Source organism: Malaclemys terrapin, chromosome 10, assembly GCF_027887155.1.
Source record: "Malaclemys terrapin pileata isolate rMalTer1 chromosome 10, rMalTer1.hap1, whole genome shotgun sequence".
Classification (NCBI taxonomy): Eukaryota; Metazoa; Chordata; order Testudines; family Emydidae; genus Malaclemys; species Malaclemys terrapin.
In genome coordinates, this window is record NC_071514.1 from 42,158,257 (window position 1) to 42,179,921 (window position 21,665).

At 58.5% G+C, this 21,665-nt stretch overlaps 1 protein-coding gene across 7 annotated transcripts in view; it reads right to left on the reverse strand.

Annotated features, from left to right (window-relative positions):
* Positions 1 to 21,665, reverse strand: part of AP3B2 (adaptor related protein complex 3 subunit beta 2) — a 68,475-nt gene that overhangs the window by 18,645 nt on the left and 28,165 nt on the right. For 4 of the 7 annotated variants that reach the window (XM_054042912.1, XM_054042910.1, XM_054042906.1 and 1 more), the window contains exons 3-19: positions 19,189 to 19,263; positions 18,427 to 18,522; positions 15,856 to 16,016; positions 11,206 to 11,272; positions 10,537 to 10,719; positions 9,549 to 9,725; positions 7,720 to 7,817; positions 6,745 to 6,799; positions 6,332 to 6,403; positions 5,889 to 5,951; positions 4,400 to 4,532; positions 3,851 to 3,960; positions 2,720 to 2,896; positions 1,849 to 2,035; positions 1,550 to 1,668; positions 1,209 to 1,265; positions 492 to 603 (exon numbers count right to left, since the gene is read on the reverse strand). In XM_054042912.1, the coding sequence (XP_053898887.1) occupies positions 492 to 603; positions 1,209 to 1,265; positions 1,550 to 1,668; positions 1,849 to 2,035; positions 2,720 to 2,896; positions 3,851 to 3,960; positions 4,400 to 4,532; positions 5,889 to 5,951; positions 6,332 to 6,403; positions 6,745 to 6,799; positions 7,720 to 7,817; positions 9,549 to 9,725; positions 10,537 to 10,719; positions 11,206 to 11,272; positions 15,856 to 16,016; positions 18,427 to 18,522; positions 19,189 to 19,263 (1,942 nt within the window). The remainder of the gene's footprint in view (positions 1 to 491; positions 604 to 1,208; positions 1,266 to 1,549; positions 1,669 to 1,848; positions 2,036 to 2,719; positions 2,897 to 3,850; positions 3,961 to 4,399; positions 4,533 to 5,888; positions 5,952 to 6,331; positions 6,404 to 6,744; positions 6,800 to 7,719; positions 7,818 to 9,548; positions 9,726 to 10,536; positions 10,720 to 11,205; positions 11,273 to 15,855; positions 16,017 to 18,426; positions 18,523 to 19,188; positions 19,264 to 21,665) is intronic. The other 3 variants (XM_054042913.1, XM_054042911.1, XM_054042909.1) reach the window with 1 other exon arrangement.

Consider the following 21,665-nt stretch of genomic DNA (forward strand, 5'->3'; position numbering starts at 1 on the left):
GACTGGATGGTCCCTCCAGATAACACGTTGTGCCCTGGGCCTTTTCCAGGGAGGAAAGGCTCCTGAGTGACAGTCAGTCCAATTCGAGGACCCTGAACGCTTCTTGGCATTAAGTGGGAAGGGCTCTTTAGCCCCCTGTCATCTGGGCACTGGCCAAGAGCTCACAGCCCTTTCTAGTCAGGCCGCTGGCAGCGCAGCCTGGGCCAACAGGGAAGGTGGGGGATGCAGAGCAGAGAAGCTTTGGAAGGGCTGGCCCTTTGCCCCTCAGACACATCTTATCCCCCCACCCATCGGGAACGTGACAGAGCCCACAGCTCACATCACCAGCAGTCGGGAGTGGATTGCACTGCCATCCCCATGCAGCAGGCGCCAGAGCTCAGCACTGCACAGACAGGTAACGCAGGAGCCTGCTGACCTCCAGCCGTGAGAGCACTGCCAGGGCTGGGCAGTGCCACCCTGCTGCCCGGCACAGAGACGGCCAGGTCCCTCACCACTGTCTGCTGATTCCGTGGGCCCGGACTCTCCCTCTGAATCCGAGTAGAATGGCTTCTCCACCTTCTCTTTCCTCTTCTCCCGGCTGGTGCACTTGGTCCATTCCGGGACCTGCGCGGGAGCAGAAAAGGAGGTGAGGCATGTGCCAGCCCCAGTGAACCCCCCACAGCAGAGAGTTGGCCCAAGGAGAGGAGCTCACAGAGGCCAGGCCCTTCCAAAGGGATTCTGCAATGATGGACAGGCTGATTCCCAGGAAATGTCCCCAGGGTCAGTACCATGGGGGTTCTGTCCTGAAGAGGGCATGGGGACCGCACAGCGATGCACGGAGCATGCACCTATCCCTCTTCTCACCACCCTCATGGCATGATGCTCACCAGCCTTCTCCCTGACGGGTGGACCACCCAGCAGCAAGCGCTGGGGGCAGATCCATCGACAGGCATGGCAGGGCTCTGGCTGGGGGCTACGCTACCGAACAGGTGTGTGCTTATGCATGTGCTCAAGTTTAGCCCTGAGAGATTAAAAGGAGTTTAATCTACACACACGTTTGTGTGGAGGGTGGGGGTGGGGGTCTGTCTTTTACTCTCTGCTGAGATGTCAGATCCTTTATGAGTGTTATAGAAAAAAGCCAACACATGCGCACACACACAATTCCCAAGTGCTGAAAGTTAAAAGCAAGAGAGAGGGGAAAGGCACCATAACAAACACACACGAGCCACCTCTCTGAGCTCTCCCAGCAACCCGATGTGGCTTTCAATGAGGAAGGCGGTTTCTTCCTGCAAACGAGGGAGATCGCTGTCACAGGAGCAGAGCGACTCTGCAGGGCGTCTGCCCCAGCCCCTCCACTCCGCGCCCCACTCCTCCTGCCTTAAGAATCAGGACAGGAACCACCCACTTCTGTGGACACCTGGGAGGGTCAGCAGCTGCCGGGAGCTTGGCACCAGAGCCCAGGGGCCCCTGACACCAAGGCTGTGGGTAGTGCAGTGAGCACCGTTCCCCGGGATCACATAAATGGAGCACAACATGAGGCCCCATCCCCAGAGCCCGGCTAGCACGGTACCTCCACATTGCGCACAGATGGGTCAGGGGCCTCGTCCGGCCAGTCGGGGAGCTCCTGGTAGCCCACTGCCTTGGTGTTGAGGAGGTGTGAGAGCGAGCCGAGTTGGAAATGGTCCCGATCTGCAGCAGGAGGGGAGAGTTCAGAGCGCAGCCCTCCTGGCCCCACTCCCCACCCTAGCAGCTTCCAGCCTCACAGCCCAGCAGGCCCCATGTTCCACATCACCCAGCCCTTACTGGGAGGAACTGGTTCCCCTCTCATAGCCAGACAGAGACCCCTGGGTCCCATGCACCTTGCCGTACCTTTGAAGGAAGACTCCAAGATGGGGGCGGGCTTCTGCGCCAGGAAGAGCTTCTTGGCGTACTTGTTAAGGGCCCCGCTCTTCTCGGTGGGCACGATGAGCTGACGGATAAAGCGGGCCCGGTCCCGGATGTCGTAGTTCTGGTCGTACTTGGCCAGGTTCAGCACGTACTGGGTCAGCAGCTTGCTCTATGGCGACACTTGGCAGCTCAGCATCTTCCCTGGGACTTTACAGGGCTATCGCGCTGAGCAGAACCCCTCCCCACCACACAGATGGGGAAACAGAGGTCCAGAGAGTGGAAAGGACTTGCCCAATGGCACCCACCCCAGCTCTGCTGATTCCCTGAGCCCAGCCCACACATCCCACACTGAGCAGGGCAACCCTAAGTGCAGGGACTGTGGGCTCAATCCAGCAAAGTGCTGAGTGCCTTCCACACACCCTGGCTTCTGCTGGCACAGAGCTACTTGCAGGATCGGGCCCATGGGTTGCAGGCTCGGCTGGCTGGCTGTGCTGTTTCAGATGGAAGTGTCCCGGCCCTCACACAGCACCCCACTGCCTGGCAGGGGCCAGGGCACTCAGAGACAGCTGCACCCCATCCCAGAGAGCCCAGCACTGTCACCATGGGGACTGGCCAGCTAGGCGGCCCTGCAGCGTAGGGTGGAGTCAGGCACAGCTGCAATGGTCGCAGTTTCCTGGCAGTGGTCAGGGGAAGCCAGTGCAGGGGGCACAGGCTCAGTCAGCCCTGCACTAATTGCTTGTGCAATATCTGCATGGAGCCTGCTGGGGCAGAGCCAGCCGCGTGGCGAGAGCAGGGTCTCGGAGCCGGTTTGGGAAGCTGCTGATGCTGCCCCACCCACCCAGCTGGCGCTCACCTGCTTGGAGTTGGTCAGGTAGAGCTTGGCTGCCAGGTTGATGACCTGCAGCTTGACGATGTCCTCCTCGCTGGTGAAGGACTTGGCCATCTTGCGCAGCACATCGGGTGCGATCTTGGGCACGTGCTCGCAGTACTCGCCAATCAGCCAGAGGATGCTGGCCCGGGCCATGGGCACCTGCAGATAGGCACATGGCAGCACCCCAGCTCTGCCGAAATCCCTCGCACCCAGCCAGGGCAAGCTCCAGAGGGATGGGCTGGGGCCAGGAGCATCACCCAGAGCCGGTGCAACTGCAGTGCAGTCCATGGGAGACCTGCCTACACCCTGCAGCCACTATGCTGTGGACTCCGTAGGCCAGGATTTGCGGTCCTGTCCAATGCCCCCACTGCTCCCCAGTCCCACCAACCCAACCAGTTCCTTCTCCCAGTCAGGGCCGAGCTGCTGCATTACCTAGTACATCCCAGGATCCTTTGCACTGGGGCACCCAGCACAGGGAATTCTGGGACCCAAGCACCGAGACCCTAGGGAGTGGGGACAGGGCAGAGAGCTCTGGGAGGACAAGATGGCCCCACTCCATTCCAGGGATGCCCCCTGAGGTCACGTCCTAGGTGGGTGCCTGCCTGTGTCCATCTTGGGAACCACAGCAGCAGGCCTGCACAGTGCTGCCCCTTCCAGGACACACACAGCTGGGAGCCTGGCAATGCCCACCCATTGCAGCCAAACCAGGGAGCAAGCAGGTCCTGCTGGGGCTGCGCTGGCAGTTTGAAAAGCATGGCCGGTCCCTCCTGCTGGGCCAGTCCCTCCCAGCTGACTCCAGAAGGCCCCCTGGGGCAAGCGCTGGAGGAGGAGTCCCAGCCCTGGTGGCACAGGGGATTTGAACTCAGGGCTTCGCAGAAGCAGGGGACCAGACACTGAGTGCAGCATCCCCTGGGTAGGGGCCTGGTAAGGGGAGAAAGGGGGCAACAGGCAGCAGCACTTCCACAGGAAGGGCAGCTCAGGACACCAAGGACCCCCCTGAACTAACCCCTGCTCCTTCCTACGGGCACAGCCCACTCCACACTCACCCCCATACAGCTGGAGCCCCCAGCCCCTCTGGCAGTGGGAACAGCTGGGCCCCGAGCTCAGACATACCTGGATGTTGTCGGTGAGCTTGGCCATGTGCTTGATTATCTCGCTGTGCTGAGAGGGCTGCATCTGCAGCAGCTTCTTAATGACGACCACGGACTCAGCCACCACTAGCTCTGGGGGCAACAGAGATCCCCAGCCGCCAATGAGCGCAGAGACGTCTCTGTCCCCCGCACTGCCAGGACTTGGCCACAGCCAGCTCTGGGGTGAACGGTTCCTCTCCCCACCCTGCTGGGGCTGTGCAGGATCTCAGTGCATGAGGGGCCTCAGCCAGGGGTGTGCTATTGAACGCTGTGATGCTGACAACACACAGCTGTGGGAATTTGCTCAACCAGACATTTAATTCCCAGAAGATCGTCCCAGCGCAGGGTGCCCCTTCCGCCAGCTCTTCCCAGCCCGTGGCCTCCTCAAACCCAGCTGGAGCTTGTCCCGGGCCGGTGGCCATCACTCATTGCTTGATCTTCCACTGCAAGCTCTGAAAAGCACTATCTCCCATAGGCAGCCCCTTGACAGCTCCCCCTCACCCCTCCCTGGCCCTGGGCCGCAGGCTCTCACCATCCCTGTTGGAGAGAAGCTGCACAAGGCCATTCAGGCAGGTGTCTCGGACCTTCCCGATGTTTGTGGCGCAGCGCCCGATTGCCTGGATGGTGGCAGCTACAAAGTCCTTGTCCATGCTCCGGATGTAGGTCTGTGGGACAAGAGGCATGGCAGCTTTCCTGGCATGCACCGGGAGTCAGGACACCATGCCGGAGCAGCCCTGTCTGAGATATGATCGCGTGGGCTCAGACTACATGCAGGGTGGCTCCCAGCGGCTGCACTAGCTCAGGGCTCCCAGCAGCTGCTGTAGCGAAGGTCACAAGGCTGTCTGTAAAGCCCGGTTTTCCCCTAGTCCCCATGTTTGGGAACAGGCCCTGGTAGGGCTGGACGTTTCTCATTTCCCCCCGTTTTAGGGAAATCCACCCAGGAGACGTAGTCATTTACTTATATTCCAGTAGAACGTAGAGGCCCTGATGAGGATCAGGCCCACTGTGTGGGCATGTACAGACACCTCAGCCCTTGCCCCAAGGAGTTTACATGAGACCCAATACACATGCTTTCCCCCACACTCATCGCAGAACAATCTGGCTGCTTCCCCCGGGGCTGTGGCTCCATGCCCACTCTCCAAACCCAGTGAGGAGCAGGGGCTGGGCCAAGGCCAGGGTAAAAACAAAAAGGGGCTTTGTTAATAAAGTGGGGAGGGTTTGGGCCCCCAGAAACCTGCACCTACCCCTTGGTGTTTAACTATGAAACAGCCACTGCCAAGCCCCACAGAACCAGCCGGCTCCAGGACCATGTAGGGCTGGCCACAAATTTTCCATCAAAATTGTCTCTACTTTCCATAGAAAATATACATTTTTTCATTGAATAACCAAACAGCTGAAAACCAAAGTATTTGGATTGCACTAAACAGTCATGGAGCCTCTTGGGAACTGTAGGGCCAGGCTCCCCAGCCATCTCCCATGATGCATGCAGGAACGCCCACCATTGGGGTGCATCCTGGGAGATGTAGTCTCACCAGGGAGTCCAGTCCATGGAGGAGAATGGGAGCATGAAACAGCCGAACTACAACTCCCATGAGGCACCGCAGCAGCATTCCCAAATTGAAATATTCCATTTTCCATTTCTTTCCCCCACCCAAAAGCCCATTTTCCACCCAGCTCTGGCAGTGGGGATGGTTCCCAATGGCAGGTGGAGATGAGATTGTGAGAGTGAGTCTGCAGGGAACCAGCAATGAAAGCCCTGAGCTCTCAGGAGAAGCCCCAGTCTCCCTTCTCTCTGTAGTGGGCACCAGTGAGGTCACTTGCCACAGCAGGTAGCCCCTCCCAGGCTGTGAATGGTTCCTCCCTTGCTCATGGCTGGAGGCGAGCAATCAAGGCGAGCGCACACTGCACCCAAAGCCCCTCTCTTTTACCCCCATGCTGACAGAATTATCCCCGAAATGCTTCCAGCTCTGCCACACGCTGCCCCCACCCAGCTCCGCCCACCAGCCCCCGGCCCTGAGTACCTGGAACTCCCGCAGGATGGTGGAGATGTTGGTTTCGTTAGCGAGGTTGGTGAGAACTTCCAGCTGGAGAGGAGAGAGAGAGAGCACAAGAGCGTGTGTGTGAGAGAGAGATGGAAAGATTTACCCCCCATGTGCCCAGAGACAGAGGTACCTCCAAGGATCCTGCCTGTGGGGAGAGTGAGAGGAGCCAGACTCTGGGCGCAGCAGACTGTGCATGTCCGGAGGAGAAGGTGTCACATGGCTGCATGGAGCTCCCCATGGGGTCCAGAGGATCAGACGGTGTTTAGAAGGGAAGGCAGTGCCTACAAACTCCCAGAGGTGGTGGGGGCAGATCGCCTATGGCAGGGGAGTTGGGTAGCTCGGTGCCAAGGCTATGTCCGGGGTGCGTGTAGGGAATGCCTCGCTGTAAACATGCGTCAGGCCGTCCTGCGCATTTGACTCACCTTGAGGATCTTAATCTGGGTGGGGTCCGTGGATCTGATGTAGAAGCTCTTCAGATATGGCTCAAACATCCCCTGCATGGACAAAGCAGCTTTAGCAGCAGCCCAGTTACCCTGCTGGATGCCAGCTGGGGGTCAGTCAGGGGACAGGGCAATGGACCAAGTGCATGATGGGGGATTTCTCTGCAGCATCTAGCACTGGTCCTTATTGGAGACAGGCTGCTGGTCTGTCCCCCATGACAGGAGGTGGGGGATTGGACTGATCTGACACCGCAGAGTCCCCGCACACAGCCCAGGAATGGGTCAGTCCCAAGCCTCAGGCTTGGGGGAGCTCAGCCCTAAATCCCTCTATGCTGCAGCCCCAGCCTCTAGAGAAAAGAAGGGCGATTTCTCAAGTGCAGGGAACCAGGACTCACCCGCCGCTTAATGGACATCGTGGCCACGTTCTGCAGCACCACCCACTGCACCTCACTGCCGAGAGAGAGAGAGAGATCCATCAGCTGGCCCCGTAGAAGCGAGGCAGCAAGGAGAATCCATGCAACAGGCTGCTCTTACACAATCCCTCCACTTGACCCAATCTGGGCCAAATTTACCCCCTCCCTACTGAATAACAAGCCCCAGCATCAGATTCTACCCTGAGATGGGCTGTTTCAGGGGTTTCTCCCTCCAGGACCTCACTGGTTCCATCTCAGAAACTTTCATACGCCTGAGATGGAGCCAATAGGACCTATCTGGTCAGGCTGCCAGAAGAGCTCTGTGCAGGGCCTGAGCCCTGACAGCTTGTGACACACAGACTTCAGCCTCTGGAACAAGTTGTGACGAATGGGGACTGTTCTTACTGTGGTCTTTGAATGCTGACAGGGGAGTGTGGCTAGGATAGTCTGCATTGGGGAATGGGAGAGTGACCAACGGAGAATACCTGAGCATGTAACATGAGAACCCAGGAAGGGGTTAGAGGCCAGGTGACACGTTTGCCCGGGAAACTGAACAAAGGTTGTGGGAGGGGTCGCTGAAGGGAGAGTTTCAGGAGCTGGCTGGTGGGACGGCTGGGAGGCAGACAGGGCTCTGACCTCCCAAGGGGGCTGGGGTGCCCGGGGACCCCAAGATGGACCTAACTGAGGGGGATCCTGTTGTCTGTGCCTGCAAGACCTGTCTTGGACTGTGTTCCTGTCATCTAAATAAACCTGCTTTACTGGCTGGCTGAGAGTCATGGTGAATCACAGGAAGCTGGGGGTACAGGGCCCTGAGTCCCCCACACTCCGCGACACAAGTCATGGAAGAAAGTTCAGGTGGTTGCTGGAGAGAAAGAAAGGGGTGTGTGGGGAGAGGGGGCGAGCAGAAGACAGAAGGAGGAAAGGGAGAAAGGAAGAGAAGCTGTGGTGGTTGCAGACCTGTGGCTCCTCAGAAGACGCACCAGTGCCTTGGCAATGACCCCAACCTCGGCCTTGGGTGCCAGGTGGAAGTACAGCTGAGCTACAGCCATCACCACCTGTGGGGGAGGGGGGAGGAGAGAGACAAGAGGTCATAGGAGGGCACTAAGCAATGGGCTAGCCACTACAGGCTGGGTGCTGCCCAGGGCTGGGTCTAAAGCACCTGACTGCAGAGACGGATGTCCCATTTTCTGTGTACTGCCCCTTCACGTGTTGGGTTTCCCTGAGGCAGCAGCCAGCAGGAGAGCGCTGCTCCCAGCGAGACCCCTGTCAATGACCTGCTGGGCAGAGTGTCCAGAGCTCCGGCGGTGTCAGGGCAGGGGGCTTGCTGAGCTTGGGGCCTACACATCCCTGTTCAGATGCAGAGCGAGTCACCGGGCGCGCGCTCCCACAAGACACAGTGCATTGTGTCTCCTTCCTTGGGGAGCCCCCATGTGCCGGAAAACCCACCTGTCACTCCTCAGGCATGAGGGGAAGTGTCATACCAACGGGACCCTGGACTCAGGGCAGTGGAGGGGCTGACTGCAGCACCGCAGCTCTGTTGGGGAATGCAGGGGGCTCACCATGTCGTTGCAGCTCTTTGGCAGGGGGGCTGTGGCTCACCGTGGTGTTGCGGCTCTGCGGTGGGGGCATGTGGCTCACCAAGGTGTTGCGGCTCTTGTGTGGGGAAGGGCGAGAGACTCACTGCGGCATTGTGGCTCAGGGGGACAGGGCGAAGCAGAGAGGCATGGAGCTCACCGCGGGGTTGTGGCTCTGAAGTGGGGGGGGGACAGGGCGAGGTAGGGGTGCTGGGGGTTCACCGCGGTGTTGCGGCTCTGTCGGGGGGGCAGGGCAAGGTGTGGGCTCACTGTGGCATTGTGGCTCAGAGGTGGGTGCAGGGCGAAGGGGCACGTAGCGTGGTGTCACAGCTCTGTGGGGGAACAGTGTGGGGGAGATAGGAGACTTACCGTGGCATTGCAGCTCTGGGGGGACTCACTGCAGCATTGTGACTCTGCAGTGGCGGGGGGCAGGGCGAGACGGGAGGGCGTGGGGCTCACTGCGGCGTTGCGGCTCTGTGGGGGGGGCAGGGCAAGGCAGGAGGGTGTGGGGCTCACCGCGGTGTTGCAGCTCTGTGGTGGGGGGGCAGAGCAAGGCGGGAGGGCGTGGGACTCACTGCAGTGTTGCGGCTCTTTGGCGGGGGGCAGGGTGAGGCGGGAGGGCGTGGGGCTCACCACAGCGTTGCGGCTCTGTGGTGGGGGGTAGAGCGAGGCGGGAGGCCATGGGGCTCACTGTGGTGTTGCGGCTCTGTGGTGGGGGGGCAGGGTGAGGCGGGAGGGCGTGGGGCTCACCTGGCATTGCAGCTCTGTGGTGAGGGGGCAGAGCAAGGCGGGAGGGCGTGGGACTCACTGCAGTGTTGCGGCTCTTTGGCGGGGGGCAGGGTGAGGCGGGAGGGCGTGGGGCTCACCACAGCGTTGCGGCTCTGTGGTGGGGGGTAGAGCGAGGCGGGAGGCCATGGGGCTCACTGCGGTGTTGCGGCTCTGTGGTGGGGGGGCAGGGCGGGGCGGGAGGGCGTGGGGCTCACCTGGCATTGCGGCTCTGTGGTGGGGGCAGGGCGAGGCGGGAGGGCGTGGGGCTCACTGCGGTGTTGCGGCTCTGTGGTGGGGGGGCAGGGCGAGGCAGGAGGGCGTGGGGCTCACCGTGGCGTTGCGGCTCTGTGGTGGGGGGTAGGGCGAGGGGGGCATGTAGCTCACTGCGGGGTTCTGGCTCTGTGGTGGGGGGGCAGGGTGAGGCGGGGAGGCCATGTAGCTCACTGCGGCATTGCGGCTCTGCAGCAGGGGCTTCGTGTTGCGCAGTAGCAGCCGGTGGTCAGGGTCCATCACATAGGGCTTGCGCTTCACCAGAGAGGCTGCGTCCGGCTTGTCATTCTTGGAGTCTTCCTCATCGGAGCCGTAGAAGGCCTTCTCCGGGTTCTCCTCCAGCAGGGACTCCTGCCAGGCACAGTGTGTGTGTGTGGGGAGGGGGGACGGCGGATGCAGCACTAACTCCCCCTCAGCGGCCCCCCCAGCCAGTAAACCCACCCCAAAGACACTAACTAGGAGCTGATACAAGTCAGGCTTTTCCTCTCAGGCCCCACTGGCAGCCGCTTGGACTGGCCTCCCCAACAACCCCAGAGCAGCGACAAGACCCCGAGGGATCCCTGCATTGGTGAGGACAAGGGGAGGGGGATCAGGGCCAGCCTGTGCGAGCCCCAGGACAGCTTCACAGGGGTCGTTTTATGATCCAGAGGGGACACAGATCCAGAGGGGAGCGGTGATCACGCAGGCTGACCTCCTGCATAGCACAGGCCGGAGACCCACACCCAGGGCTGTGGCTGAACTAGAACGGAGCTTTGGAAAAATACCGTCTCCATGTACAGCCTCCGTGGGATGCAGGATCTCCTCCCTAGCTCACATGCTTCAGAGTGTGCCTTGTTTCTAGTCCAAGCTAAGGTGGGGATGTTGTGTTGCCACCACATGACAGCACCATATGGCGCACCACCAAGGAGCCACAGCCGTAGGGGCCGTGGGCACCCCGAGCCAGACGCTGCCCAGTTGCCTCAGACTGAGCATCACTGCTTCAGGTCCCGCAGCTCTGAGAGGGGCAGTGCAGCCACGTGTGCCAGGGCTGGGAGGCCTGGCACTAGAACAGAGCCGACATAGGACCCTAAGTCAGTCTCCTCCCTTTCTGCACTCTGTTCCGGTATGAACTTCCTTCCCTGCCTCACTGGGGTCACGCGTCCCCTGCCCTAGTCTGACTCACGTTCTGGTTGGGGCTGAGGAACTGAGTGCGCGCGTAGCGGGTCAGCATATTGATGATCACCACCTGGCCCCACTCCTCCACGTCGATCAGCAGGTTGCACAGCTTCCGATAGTTCTTGTGGATCAGGTCAATGCGCTCGGGGCAAACCTCCTCAAAGGCCATCACCACGCTGCCTGCCACCAGCTGGGACAGAGGGGAGAGAGCAGTAGTGGGGAGGGCAGGGCGGGAGGGAGAGCGACGTGATCTGCACTGGGAGGTGCTATTCTCGCTTCCCACCAGCTGGCGCTGTTTCTGGGTCTCTCCCCAGCGAGCTCTGGGGAGGGCTCCGTCTCAGCCCTAACATGGGGGGACAACCCCAGGGCAGGGTTTCTATCAGGACTCTGCTCTGAAGGCACTTCCAATAGGACACATGGGTAGGAGACTGGGATCAGCCAACAGGAAAGCAGGGTCAGTGATGGTTACAGTTTAATAGCACCCCCATCCAAGGGTGGCAGGATGCTGGCCCTTTAAGAATCCAGCTCCTGGGTTATCTTCCTGGGACCCCTGGAGTTGTACATTCGATGGGCCTTTGCCTGAAATCTGGGAAAGGGATCCTTTAATAATACAGTGCCCCGCTACCCCCACCCCACGTGGTTAATGTGGCTCCCCCAGGATACCACCTCCACTCACTGTGGTCTTATCCGCCAGCAGCTTCTCAATCACTTCGATCAGCTGGTCCTTCTGATCCGAATCCAAGCTGCAAGGGAGAGTCAGCAGTGGGTGATGCTACCAGCAGGGGGAGGGGAGAGGTACTGGAAGAGCCCTATCCCCCGCCCCCTGAGCGAAAGGGGAGACAAGAGAAGCAGGCAGGACTGTGGTGTGTTGGAAGAGAATGAGGCAGGATCTGCTGTGCTGCACCTCACTGACCTTTGCAACTCTGCAACAGCGCAACTAGGCCCCAGATCCCCCTGCTTCTAGCCTATGAACTAAGGAGAATCTCCATCAGTTGCTAGCAGTGTTGGGCCAATGATCCATAGCTGAGCAGTCCCAATTCCATCCCCTCTCACAGAAGCAGTAAATAGATAGCTTTTGAGCTTCCCTGCAGAGCAAACAGCTTGATCCCAATTAGAGAGGGGTCCCTATGAAGCGTTTGGCTGCTGGTTTCATTTCTCCCTCCTCTAGGTGTCAGCTGAAAACCTCCACTCAATGTGCAGCAGCAATCAAAAAACCAAACAGAATGTTGGTAATCAATAAGAAAGGGATAGATAATAAGACAGAAAATATCATATTGCCTCTATATAAATCCATGGTATGCCCACATCTTGAATACTGTGTGCAGATGTGGTCGCCCATCTCAAAAAAGATATATTGGAACTGGAAAAGGTGGAGAAAAGGGCAATAGAACAGCTTCTGTATGAGGAGAGATTAATAAGACTGGGACTTTTCAGCTTGGAAAAGAGATGACTAATGGGGGATATGATAGAAATCTATAAAATCATGGCTGGTGTGGAGAAAGTGCATAAGGGAGTGTTATTTACCGCTTCTCATAACACAAGAACTAGGGGTCACCAAATGAAATTAATAGGCAGCAGGATGTTGTGAAGACCAAGACACTAACAGGGTTCCAAAAAGACCTAGATAAATTCATGGAGGATAGGTCCATCAATGGCTATTAACCAGGATGGGCAGGGATGATGTCTCTAGCCTCTGTTTGCCAGAAGCTGGGAATGGGCGACAGGGGATGGATCACATGATGATTACCTGTTCTGTTCATTCCCTCTGGGCAGAGGTGAAAGTAAGCCGGTCTGATCCGGCGTACCAGCAAGAGCCGGCGCGCTGTACCGGACCGGCTTCCCCAGGCCGGTGATTTAAAGGTCCTGGGGCTCCCGGCAGTGTCTGGAGCCCCTGGCCCTTTAAATTGCTGCCAGAACCCCACTGTCGGAGCCCCCGGGTAACAGAGGCGGCCAGGAGCCCCGGGGCTCGGGCGGTGATTTAAAGGGCCAGGGGCACCACTGTGGTAGTGGTGGCTGGGAGCCCCTGGCCCTTTAAATCACCGCCGGAGCCCTGCCGCCGCTACCCCAGGGCTCTGGCAGCGAGGGCTCGGGCAACAATTTAAAGGGCCCGGGGTTCCAGCCACCGCTACCGCCCCGGCCACAGCTACTGCAGCAGAGTCCTGAGCCCTTTAAATTGCCCCCGAGCCCCAGGGCTCCCAGCTGCCGCTGCAACTGGTAGCTCCGGCGGTGATTTAAAGGGCCCAAGGCTCCCAGCTGCCACTACTGCAGCCAGAGCTCTGGGCCCTTTAAATCTTGATTTAAAGGGCCATGGGATTTAAAGGCCCTGCCCCTTCCGATTGAGGCCACACCCCTTCCGGTTGAGGCCCCTCACCCCAGCTCAGGGGTAAGTCCTTTAAGTTATTTTCACCTCTGCCTCTGGGGCACCTAGCATTGGCCACTATTGGAAGATAGGATACTGGGCTAGATGGACCTTTGATCTGACCCAGTATGGCCGTTCTTATGTTCTTAGCTAATGCGGCTCGGTTCCTTCTAACAATAACTAAAGGTTAAATATTTAACATGGGAGATGCAGGTACATAATCACTTAGTGGTATTCACACCAGGTTCAGTGAACTGTATGTTCATTCTGGGTCAAGTGCAATGTAGGTTGTGCTTTATTCTCCTAGCCTCCTGCTTTATCCCTTCCATTCCTCGGCCTCTGACCCACATGCACCTTCTTGCCTGGAGTTTAGGACAGTGCCAGACACTCTGTCACCTTTCTGCAGCAGCCTATCCTATTGTATAGTGTCCCGCCCACCTTTGGTTCATTACGGCCTGTATTGATCCATGCTGCAAGGCCACGTGCTTTCTGGGTCCATTCATTCTATGGACTATGAAGGACCCAATAGCCTGAGGCAGACCGGAGTGCTGGGTTTTGACAAGGAACTGTCCAGTAAACAAAATCCAACAGCCAAATTCTGGGCTGTTACACCATGAACAAGGGGGAAAGCACACCCAGAATTCAGCCCAAGGATTCCCGGTCTATATCACACGCATTGTCTCAGTGGCTAAAACAAACAGAATTAAAAAAAAAAAATCAAATTGACTTTTTACTCTTATTCCGCCCGTTTATTTGCTTCCATCGTTTTACTCTCCACTGGAGCAACAAAAACAGACCGTAGCCAGTTTCTTGCTAGTTTCACCCCCCCAGGTTTGCATACGCCAGCACAAGCCTGCAAAGTTTGCAAAAACAGCCCTGGGGAGTGTTTCTAGATCCATGGATTGGAAGGCCAGTCTGCATTAGGATCGGCTAGGCCAAGCTCCTGTATCACAGGAGCCAGAGAATCTCACCCTGACTGAGCCCAGAGTCTGTGGTTGAACCAGAATGTATCTTTAGGGTTTAGATCCAAGCCAAAACCCAAGAAATAGCACAAATCTGATCTCCTTGAAAAATATATTTTTTAAGAAACCCATCCAAACATTCCTATTAAATAGGAGGTTTTGTAAAACTTTAAACAAAATCCCCACATGCTCAAAGCCCTACATCTTGGCCCTCAGTGGCCCAATAGTGGCTCTTTCAGATGTTTTCCATGACAGCCATGTATCAGTAGGATCCAGATGGCTTGTCAGTTACTGTAGCTGCATTATCTGGGCAGTCAGTGCTTGACCTGGCAAACAGAAGTGTTTGGCTGCTGGTCTTGTTTCCACTTACTGTTCATTTCATTGAGAAACGTCTCACCCACAGCCCCTCCTGCTACCTGCGGTTCCTGCCCACGGTACTAGGGGGAGCAGTTCATGAGGGTTTTTTTTGGGGGGGTGGGGTCAGTGGGATGCCCTGCTGCATCACTCTGTATTGGCATTGAACAACAGGGGAGAGGAGCTCCTGGGCTCACATATTGTGTCCCCAGTGAGAGAACAGGGGGTCTGACCCCCAAAGAATAAGCAATTGAATCAACTGGCTGTATACCAAGTTCTTGTGTATTAATATACGTCAAGCAGGGTCGTTTCTGAAAGCTGGTAATGCTCTGCCCTGGATGGTCAGTAGGAGATCTGTATCCAGGCTCTGGCTAGGAATGTAGGCGGGGCTGTATGTGTAGAACACTGTACTTGTAACCGGGGTGCTATGGCAGCACCTCCTCACAGCAGAGTGGAGCCGCAATAGGGCAGGGAGGCGCGCCTCCCACGCTAGCTGTTCACACAAAACTAACTCCACACCAGCCCTGAGGATGAGTTCTGGGTGGCTTGAAAGCTTGTCTCTCTCCCAACAGCAGCTGGTCCAGGAACAGATGTTGCCTCATCCAGTGTGTCTCCATGCACCTAGCATCCTACTACCAAGGAAAAGACAACGGCTTTACAACTTTAAAGTTAATAGAAAGCCATTTAAACTGAGAAGAAAACCCCAGTCTTGGAACACTAAGGCAGGAGGGAGTTTCCCCTCTCTGTGTAACCATGGATGACCATAGTCTGAGAGAAAGAAAACCTTGTTAGAAGGGAAGGGGGTTGAAGTGAAGGACCAGCATCTAAGCGGGGTGCTGTCCATGAAACACGGGATCCCCTCTATAACAGGGGCTATGCAGGGAGACTGTTCAGAGGCAATAGGTAGTGATATTAGAGAAGGGAAGTTAGCTCCTAGAGAAGTGTACAGCCAGGGCCGCGCCTTTATGTTTATTTTCTGTGTAACTCAGCTGTTTGCTTCCTTGACTATTCCGTCTTTGAATCTAAACAAACTTCTTGTTGATCTATGCCCCATGCAGGTCTCCGGTGGGCACGCTGTGTGTGGCAAAGTGAGCTCATAACCTGGGGCAGGTTTCACCCCTGCAGGGGTGCCGAGCCAGAGGGGAAAGTCCCGGTGTCTGGCAATTAAGAACTCAAGCAGATGGATCTGGGGGGAGTTGGGACCGGAAGTGCTTGTTGCGGTCACCCTGCCAGGAGTAACTAGGCTGATGGAAGCCAGGGTGAGACCTTTTTGCTGGCAGGCTGGCTACTGGGGTCAGAGCTCTGAGCCATAGCAGCCTAGCATTAAGGCATCCAAAGTCACAAGGCAGGTGGTGACAGAACCCCATACTGGTCTGGGTGATCCCCAAAACGTCACAGTCCTCCATGCACAAAACCAGAGGGCTCCAAAATTCTGATTCCGTGCAATCTGACTGAGTCACAAGAGGCCCCAGGGCACCATCACCCTGTGCCCTGTACCTTCCTCCGTGAAAAGTGGGTGGCTGGGATTTGGTGGTGGGAGTCCCCACTGTGCACCGGTGTAAATGACGGCCCAAGGTGCAATGCGCGGGCAAAGTGAGCCCAGCATGTATTTCAGGAGGGGGGCGGGGATGCAGCCCATTGTCCCAGTTACCTGTATAGCTTGGGGATGGCATGAGCAGCCGTCTTGCGCACGTACGGAGACATGTCTGATGCTGCCTCCTTGATGGCCAGCATCATGATGGGCACTATGATGGGCACCCGGATGCTGGAGAGAACCCGCAGGGCACTGGCCCGGATCAGCTGGTTGGGATCCTGCAGTGGGGGGGACATGGAGGCAGCTCCAGGAAGGCTTCACCGCGGAGCACCCTTCCTGACTCAATCGGGCAGGGTGAGGGCCCCGCAGCACCCGGGGGTGCCAGAGGGAAGCAGAGGGTTTCGCTTGGCACTGCACTGCACACTTGGAAATTGATTCCCTGCGAGGTGAGACTCTTGCTCATTAACACAGATCTGCAATCTCTCTGGCCAGTGCCCCCTTCGGATCCCAGGCCTGGCTCCCGGGGGCTGGGGGGCGGGATTTAGCTGGAGTTGTGGGTGCTCAGCACCTCCAGGAACCAGCCCCCCAGGATTATGGTGGCTCCACGGGTGGTGGGGGGGAGAAGTGAATGGCCGGGGGCCCTGCTGCAGTCTGAGCACAAGGGCTCCAGAGCAGAGCTGCTAGGGACACAAACCTGGTACCAGCTCTTTTGATCTCACCCCATTCTCTAACCCCTGCCCAATCCCACGGGAGCCCCAGGCCTCCCAGTGCCAGAAGTTGGGCCTTCCCCATAGCTTCTCAGAGGCAGGGGTCCCTGGAGGGCCCACCACCCACATAGGGCTTTATACCAGGACCCTTTGGGGAAGGTGTGAGCAGCTGGGAAGGGGAGGAGGGAGCGCACTCCCCCCATGCAATCCACTGCTTTGGCTCTGCCTCCACCTGCGCCCTCCCCCCCCTCGCCCCCGCGGATCACAGCCTCACACCTGACCCAGAGCCCAATAACCCCACATGCTGAGCTCTGCCAAGTGCCTGGAAAGGTCTGGCTGGGGTGCAGCGGCCTCTCTGCCAGGGGCCCCTTTGAGTTCTTCTACCCGCTACTGTCCAGTGTAGCACTGGACCCCCGGATCCACATGGCAAAAGCACAGACTATCCACAGCAGGGCCAGCGCTGGCACCCACCATCAGCTCTCAGGGACTGGACTTCTAAGGGCCTGTGCCAGCTGACTCGGGCTTGGGCTCAGGGGCTATTTATGAGGTGTAGGTGTTCGGTCTCTGGGACCATCCCACCTTGCAGGGTCCTAGAGTCTGGGCTCCAGCCTGAGCTTGAGGCAACTGGCACAGGCCAGCGGCAGGTTTTAACTGCACTGTAGACACACCCTGAAAGGCCCCCAGCTCTTCACCATGGGGCCATCTGGTTCCAGCCTCCCCTTGTGCCTATCGCTTCATTCTGACCAATCTGCACCTCCAAGAGGAAGCGGAGATGCGGACAGGTACTGTGGGGGCAGCACTCTCTCTTCCTCCACAGCAGCACCCTGGGAGCTGGGCACCAAAAGAGCACCGGGTATGGAGAAGAGAAAGGCAAGGAATTGCTTTGAACATGCCTGTGCACCAGAACCCAGCACAGCCAGCCACGCCCCGGGGCCAGCCTCGGCAAAGCACTTCGGGATTAGGCACTGCCCGGGCTCACTTTGTGGTGCTGCAGTGACATGCAGAGCCCACGCCATGCTGTGCCAAGGGTGAAGGGGCAGCAGGTTGTTCTGAGGTGGCACTGGGATGGTAACACATGGGAGTGGGATGGGCGGGTGCCTGCTAGGGAGGATCCTCAGAGAGACCGCCCCAGTTTGTCCCTTGTTCTCTGTCAGTCCAACTGGGAGAGGCTGGAGTGCAGCTTTGGCGTCAGGAGTCGTGGTCCATTGTTGCAGGTGGGATTAGGGTACCTGTCCCTGACCTCACCCATAGCAGGTTGAGCTGACAGCCCCGAGACCTGTATGTGTGGAGCGCATGGATGAATCCAGACTGCAGCACCATGGGCCATTAATGGGGTGAGGGGTCTCACTAGGGACAGTGTGGGGGCTGCTTCCTGGGGCACTGGGTAACCCCAAATGTCAGGGCTGCAGCAGCTGCTGCTCAGTTGGGGCATTGCTAACTTTCCAGCAGAGGCCCCGTTTGGCCTCCCAGCCTGCTCCCTTCCTCACTTCCCCCCATCTGCTGGTCTTCCGGGCGGGCTGCGCCGGGGAGATTCCAGAGGGTGACTCTCTGGTCAGCTGGACGATAGGAACCAGAGAAGTGTGTCCGAGTCTCACTCCGGGGAGGGCCCCCAGTGCTGGGGAAGGTTTATAGTTAGAGGGCCACAGCAGGATGCCCAATGTTTCTTGATTGCCTTCAGTCTGGGCGCGGGTGTGTGGGGGTGCAGGTGTGTGGGGGCGCAGGCATACAAAAGTCCCTCCATGCAGAGGGCCTGGTCCATGGCCACAGGGTTTCCCTGCCCCTGGCTCTGTAACCTAAGCCCAGGCAAGACCACCCCGATCCCAGCAGTGAGCACCAGCAGAGGCATCTACTGCCATTGCTGGAAAACAGGTGGGACAGTCCTCTCCTGCCTCGGTTTGGGGCAGCACCATCCCCCAGCCCACCGTCAGCCCCTGAGGTGCCCACACTCCAGTCCCCACCCCCTCTGCCCGTGACCTCTGACCTTTAGTCCACGCTGGAAGGTGGAGATGGAGAGCAGGGCCAGGTCCTGCTGTTCTTCCGCATAGCGGACCAAGTAGACATACACCAGCTTCTTCACCTGCCAGACACACGGGCAGAGACCAAACCCTGTTAGCCAGGCTCCAAATCCCGCTCCACCCCGTCTGCTTCCCACCCTCATTGCTTCCTCCACTGCCACGCCAGGCTGCCAGCGAAGAGGGGTGATTGCTCCCACATCTAGAGGCCCCAGGTATCAAGGCGGGGGGCAGAGGCAGGAGGGCATGAGCTTAGAGGAGTGGGCTACGAGGGATGTCACAGGGAAGTTCTGCTAAGCAAGCTGAGTGCATCACAACAGCTGCTTCTCCCAGAATCCTCTTTGCTGCAGCCGGGTCTGGGCTGGATTCTGGTTCCTCCTGCAATCCTGGGCTGGGATGCCGTCCCACGTCCATCTCTCTCCACGTGGCCACCCTGCTGCCCAGTCTCGGGGTGCAACAACCCCACAGCCCTCCAGGCAACCCCACCTGGCCATCGCTGCTGCAGAGGGCAGCAGGATCCCACTGGGTGTTACGGGGGCCCCTCAAAGCCAGCTTGCCACTTAGCATAGGGAGTGAGTGTCCTATTTGGGAGCAGTTTCCTGCCCTGGCATATGTGTGCAGATCAGACCCAGGCAAGCTGCAAGCAACCCCCTGGCAGGTACCGTCCCTCCCAAATGCTGCCCCCTGCTGGCTCGCAAGTTGCTTGTTGTGACCCCGAAGGAGATGCTCACCTCAATGTTCTTGCAAGCCACGTTTTTGACGACAGCTGGGAAGAGGTCGGACGCATTCTTCCCCCTGGCGATCATCTGGGGATGTGAGAGAGGAGACTGTGACCTGACAACACATCTGCAGGCATCCCAGCCTGCGCCCAGCACCAGGCTGTCAGAATGCCGCACACATACAGCAGCACTGGGGGGAGAACCCAGGAGCTGTGGGGCCAGACACATGGGCCACCACCACCTGGGCTAGAAAGCAGAACCCCACTAACTTGTGGTGTGTGTGTGTGTATGTTTACAGCACCGAGCACACTAGGGCCCCGATCCATGATTGGGGCTCTGAGGCTCCATCACAATACCCATGATAATAACAGCAGTATGTGGCCTCACAGCCCCCTCTAGGACCCCCACCACTAGAGGGCATGAGTGCCCAGACACCTGATCCACTCCAAGCCCCTTTAGCAGAGAGCAATGGGGAACAGCCAACAGGCTACAGCCAGAGGAGCTGGCTGCTGCCCAGCTCTAGAAAGTTGGAGGGTGGGGGGGTTAAGAACATGGTGGGAGGGATAACAGAGCAGCGCAGTCCGGGGGAACGAGCCCAGGACTGGAAACCAGGAAGGACCAAGTTCTATTCCTAGCTCTGAGATCGGCTCACTGCGTGATCTCAGGGAGGTTTTTTCTCTCTGTGCCTCAATCTCCCTATCTGGGTACGGGGATGATGATTCATATGTGGCGAAGGTTTAAGGCCAGAAGGGACCACCAGATCCTCCAGTCTGCTTTCCTGTGTCTCACACATACACCACCCCACACGGGCACACTAAACTCACCCTCCGAAATTAGACCAAGGGATCACAGTCCACAGGCACCTAGATAGTATGTGCCACAGGCAGAGAACAGGAGCGACCAAGGGGCACCAGTACCCAAAGCCCCCTCAATGGCAGGGAAATGGTTAATGAGATACACCCAGGTAATCCTGGCAAGTGACCCGCACCCACACGCTGCAGAGGAAGATGAAACCCTCGAGGTCCCTGCCAATCGAATCTGGGGGGAAATTCCTTCCTGACCCCCCCATATGGTGATCAGTGAGACCCTGAGCATGTGAGAACCAGGCAGCCAAGCAGCTGAGAGAGATTGTGCTCATACCACCTCAGAGCCTGGCCCACCCCGCCTAGTGTCCCCCCTGCAGCTTGGCCGTCCCTAGGGTTACCATACGTCCTCTTTTTCCCGGACATGTCTGGCTTTTCGGCAGTCAAACCCCCGTCCGGGGGGAATTGCCAAAAAGCGGAACATGTCCGGGAAAATGGCGGCTCTGTTTAAGAGCCCGGCTGCCTGAACGCTACCGGCTTCGGGCAGCCCCGTGCCTGGAGACCCTGCGCCGCCGGAGCCCGGGAGGGGAAGTGCCCGGCTGGGGGCGCAGGGTCTGGAGGCAAGGGGGCTGCCCGAAGCCGGTAGCGCTTGGGCAGCCCGGCTCTTAAACAGAGCGGGGGCGGCTGGAGCCTCCAGCCGCCGGGGCTCTGTGTAACTGACCCAGTGTCAGTTACACAGAGCCCCAGCCGCTGGAGGCTCTGTTTAAGAACCGGGCTGCCCGAGAGCTACCGGCTTCGGGCAGCCCCCTTGCCTCCGGACCCTGCGCCCCCAGCCGGGCACTTCCCCTCCCGGGCTCCGGCGGCGCAGGGTCCGGAGGCACGGGGGCTGCCCAAAGCCGGTAGCGCTGGGGCAGCCCGGCTCTTAAACAGAGCCTAAGAGGAGCAGAGGCTCCAGCTGCGGAGGCTCTGCTCCTCTTTGGCTCTGTGTAACTTATACAGTGTAAGTTACGCAGAGCCGCCGGAGCCCCGGAGGGGAAGTGCCCGGCTGGGGGCACAGGGTCCGGAGGCATAGGGGCTGCCCAAAGCCTGAGTGCTACCGGCTTCACGGTTTGCTGGGCAGCCTCCAGACCCTGCGCCCCCGGCTGGGCGCTTCCCCTCCTGGGCTCCAGCTGTGCTGGGGAAGCGCCGGCTGGGGGCGCAGGGTCTGGGGGCTGCCTGGGAAACCGTGATGCTGGTAGCACTGGGGCAGCCCTTTCCCCCTGGCTGGGAGTGGGAGGGAGGAGGGGGCGGAGTTAGGGTGGGGGAAGGGGTGGAGTTGGGGCGGGGTTAGGGGTGGGGAAATGGGCGGGGCCATGGCCCGTGGAGGGTCCTCTTTTTTTATTTATGAGATATGGTAACCCTAGCCGTCCCTCAAGTTTCAGAGGAAGGAGATCAAAAAAACCTCCAATACCCAGAATACAATGTGTGGGGGAGAGACCCTTTCTGACCCCTGCAGGTGGCTATGTGAAGCCCTGAAACATGAGCTTTGGGAACAAATGACAGTGGGGAGGGAAACTCCACAGAGGGGAAACTGAGGCACAGCGGGGCAGCGACTGGCTCAGGTTGCACAGTGACGCTGTCACTGCTGGGGCAGGAACTCAGGAGCTCCTGGCACTCAGGCCATGTCTCACTCCCACCCCGCCCTGC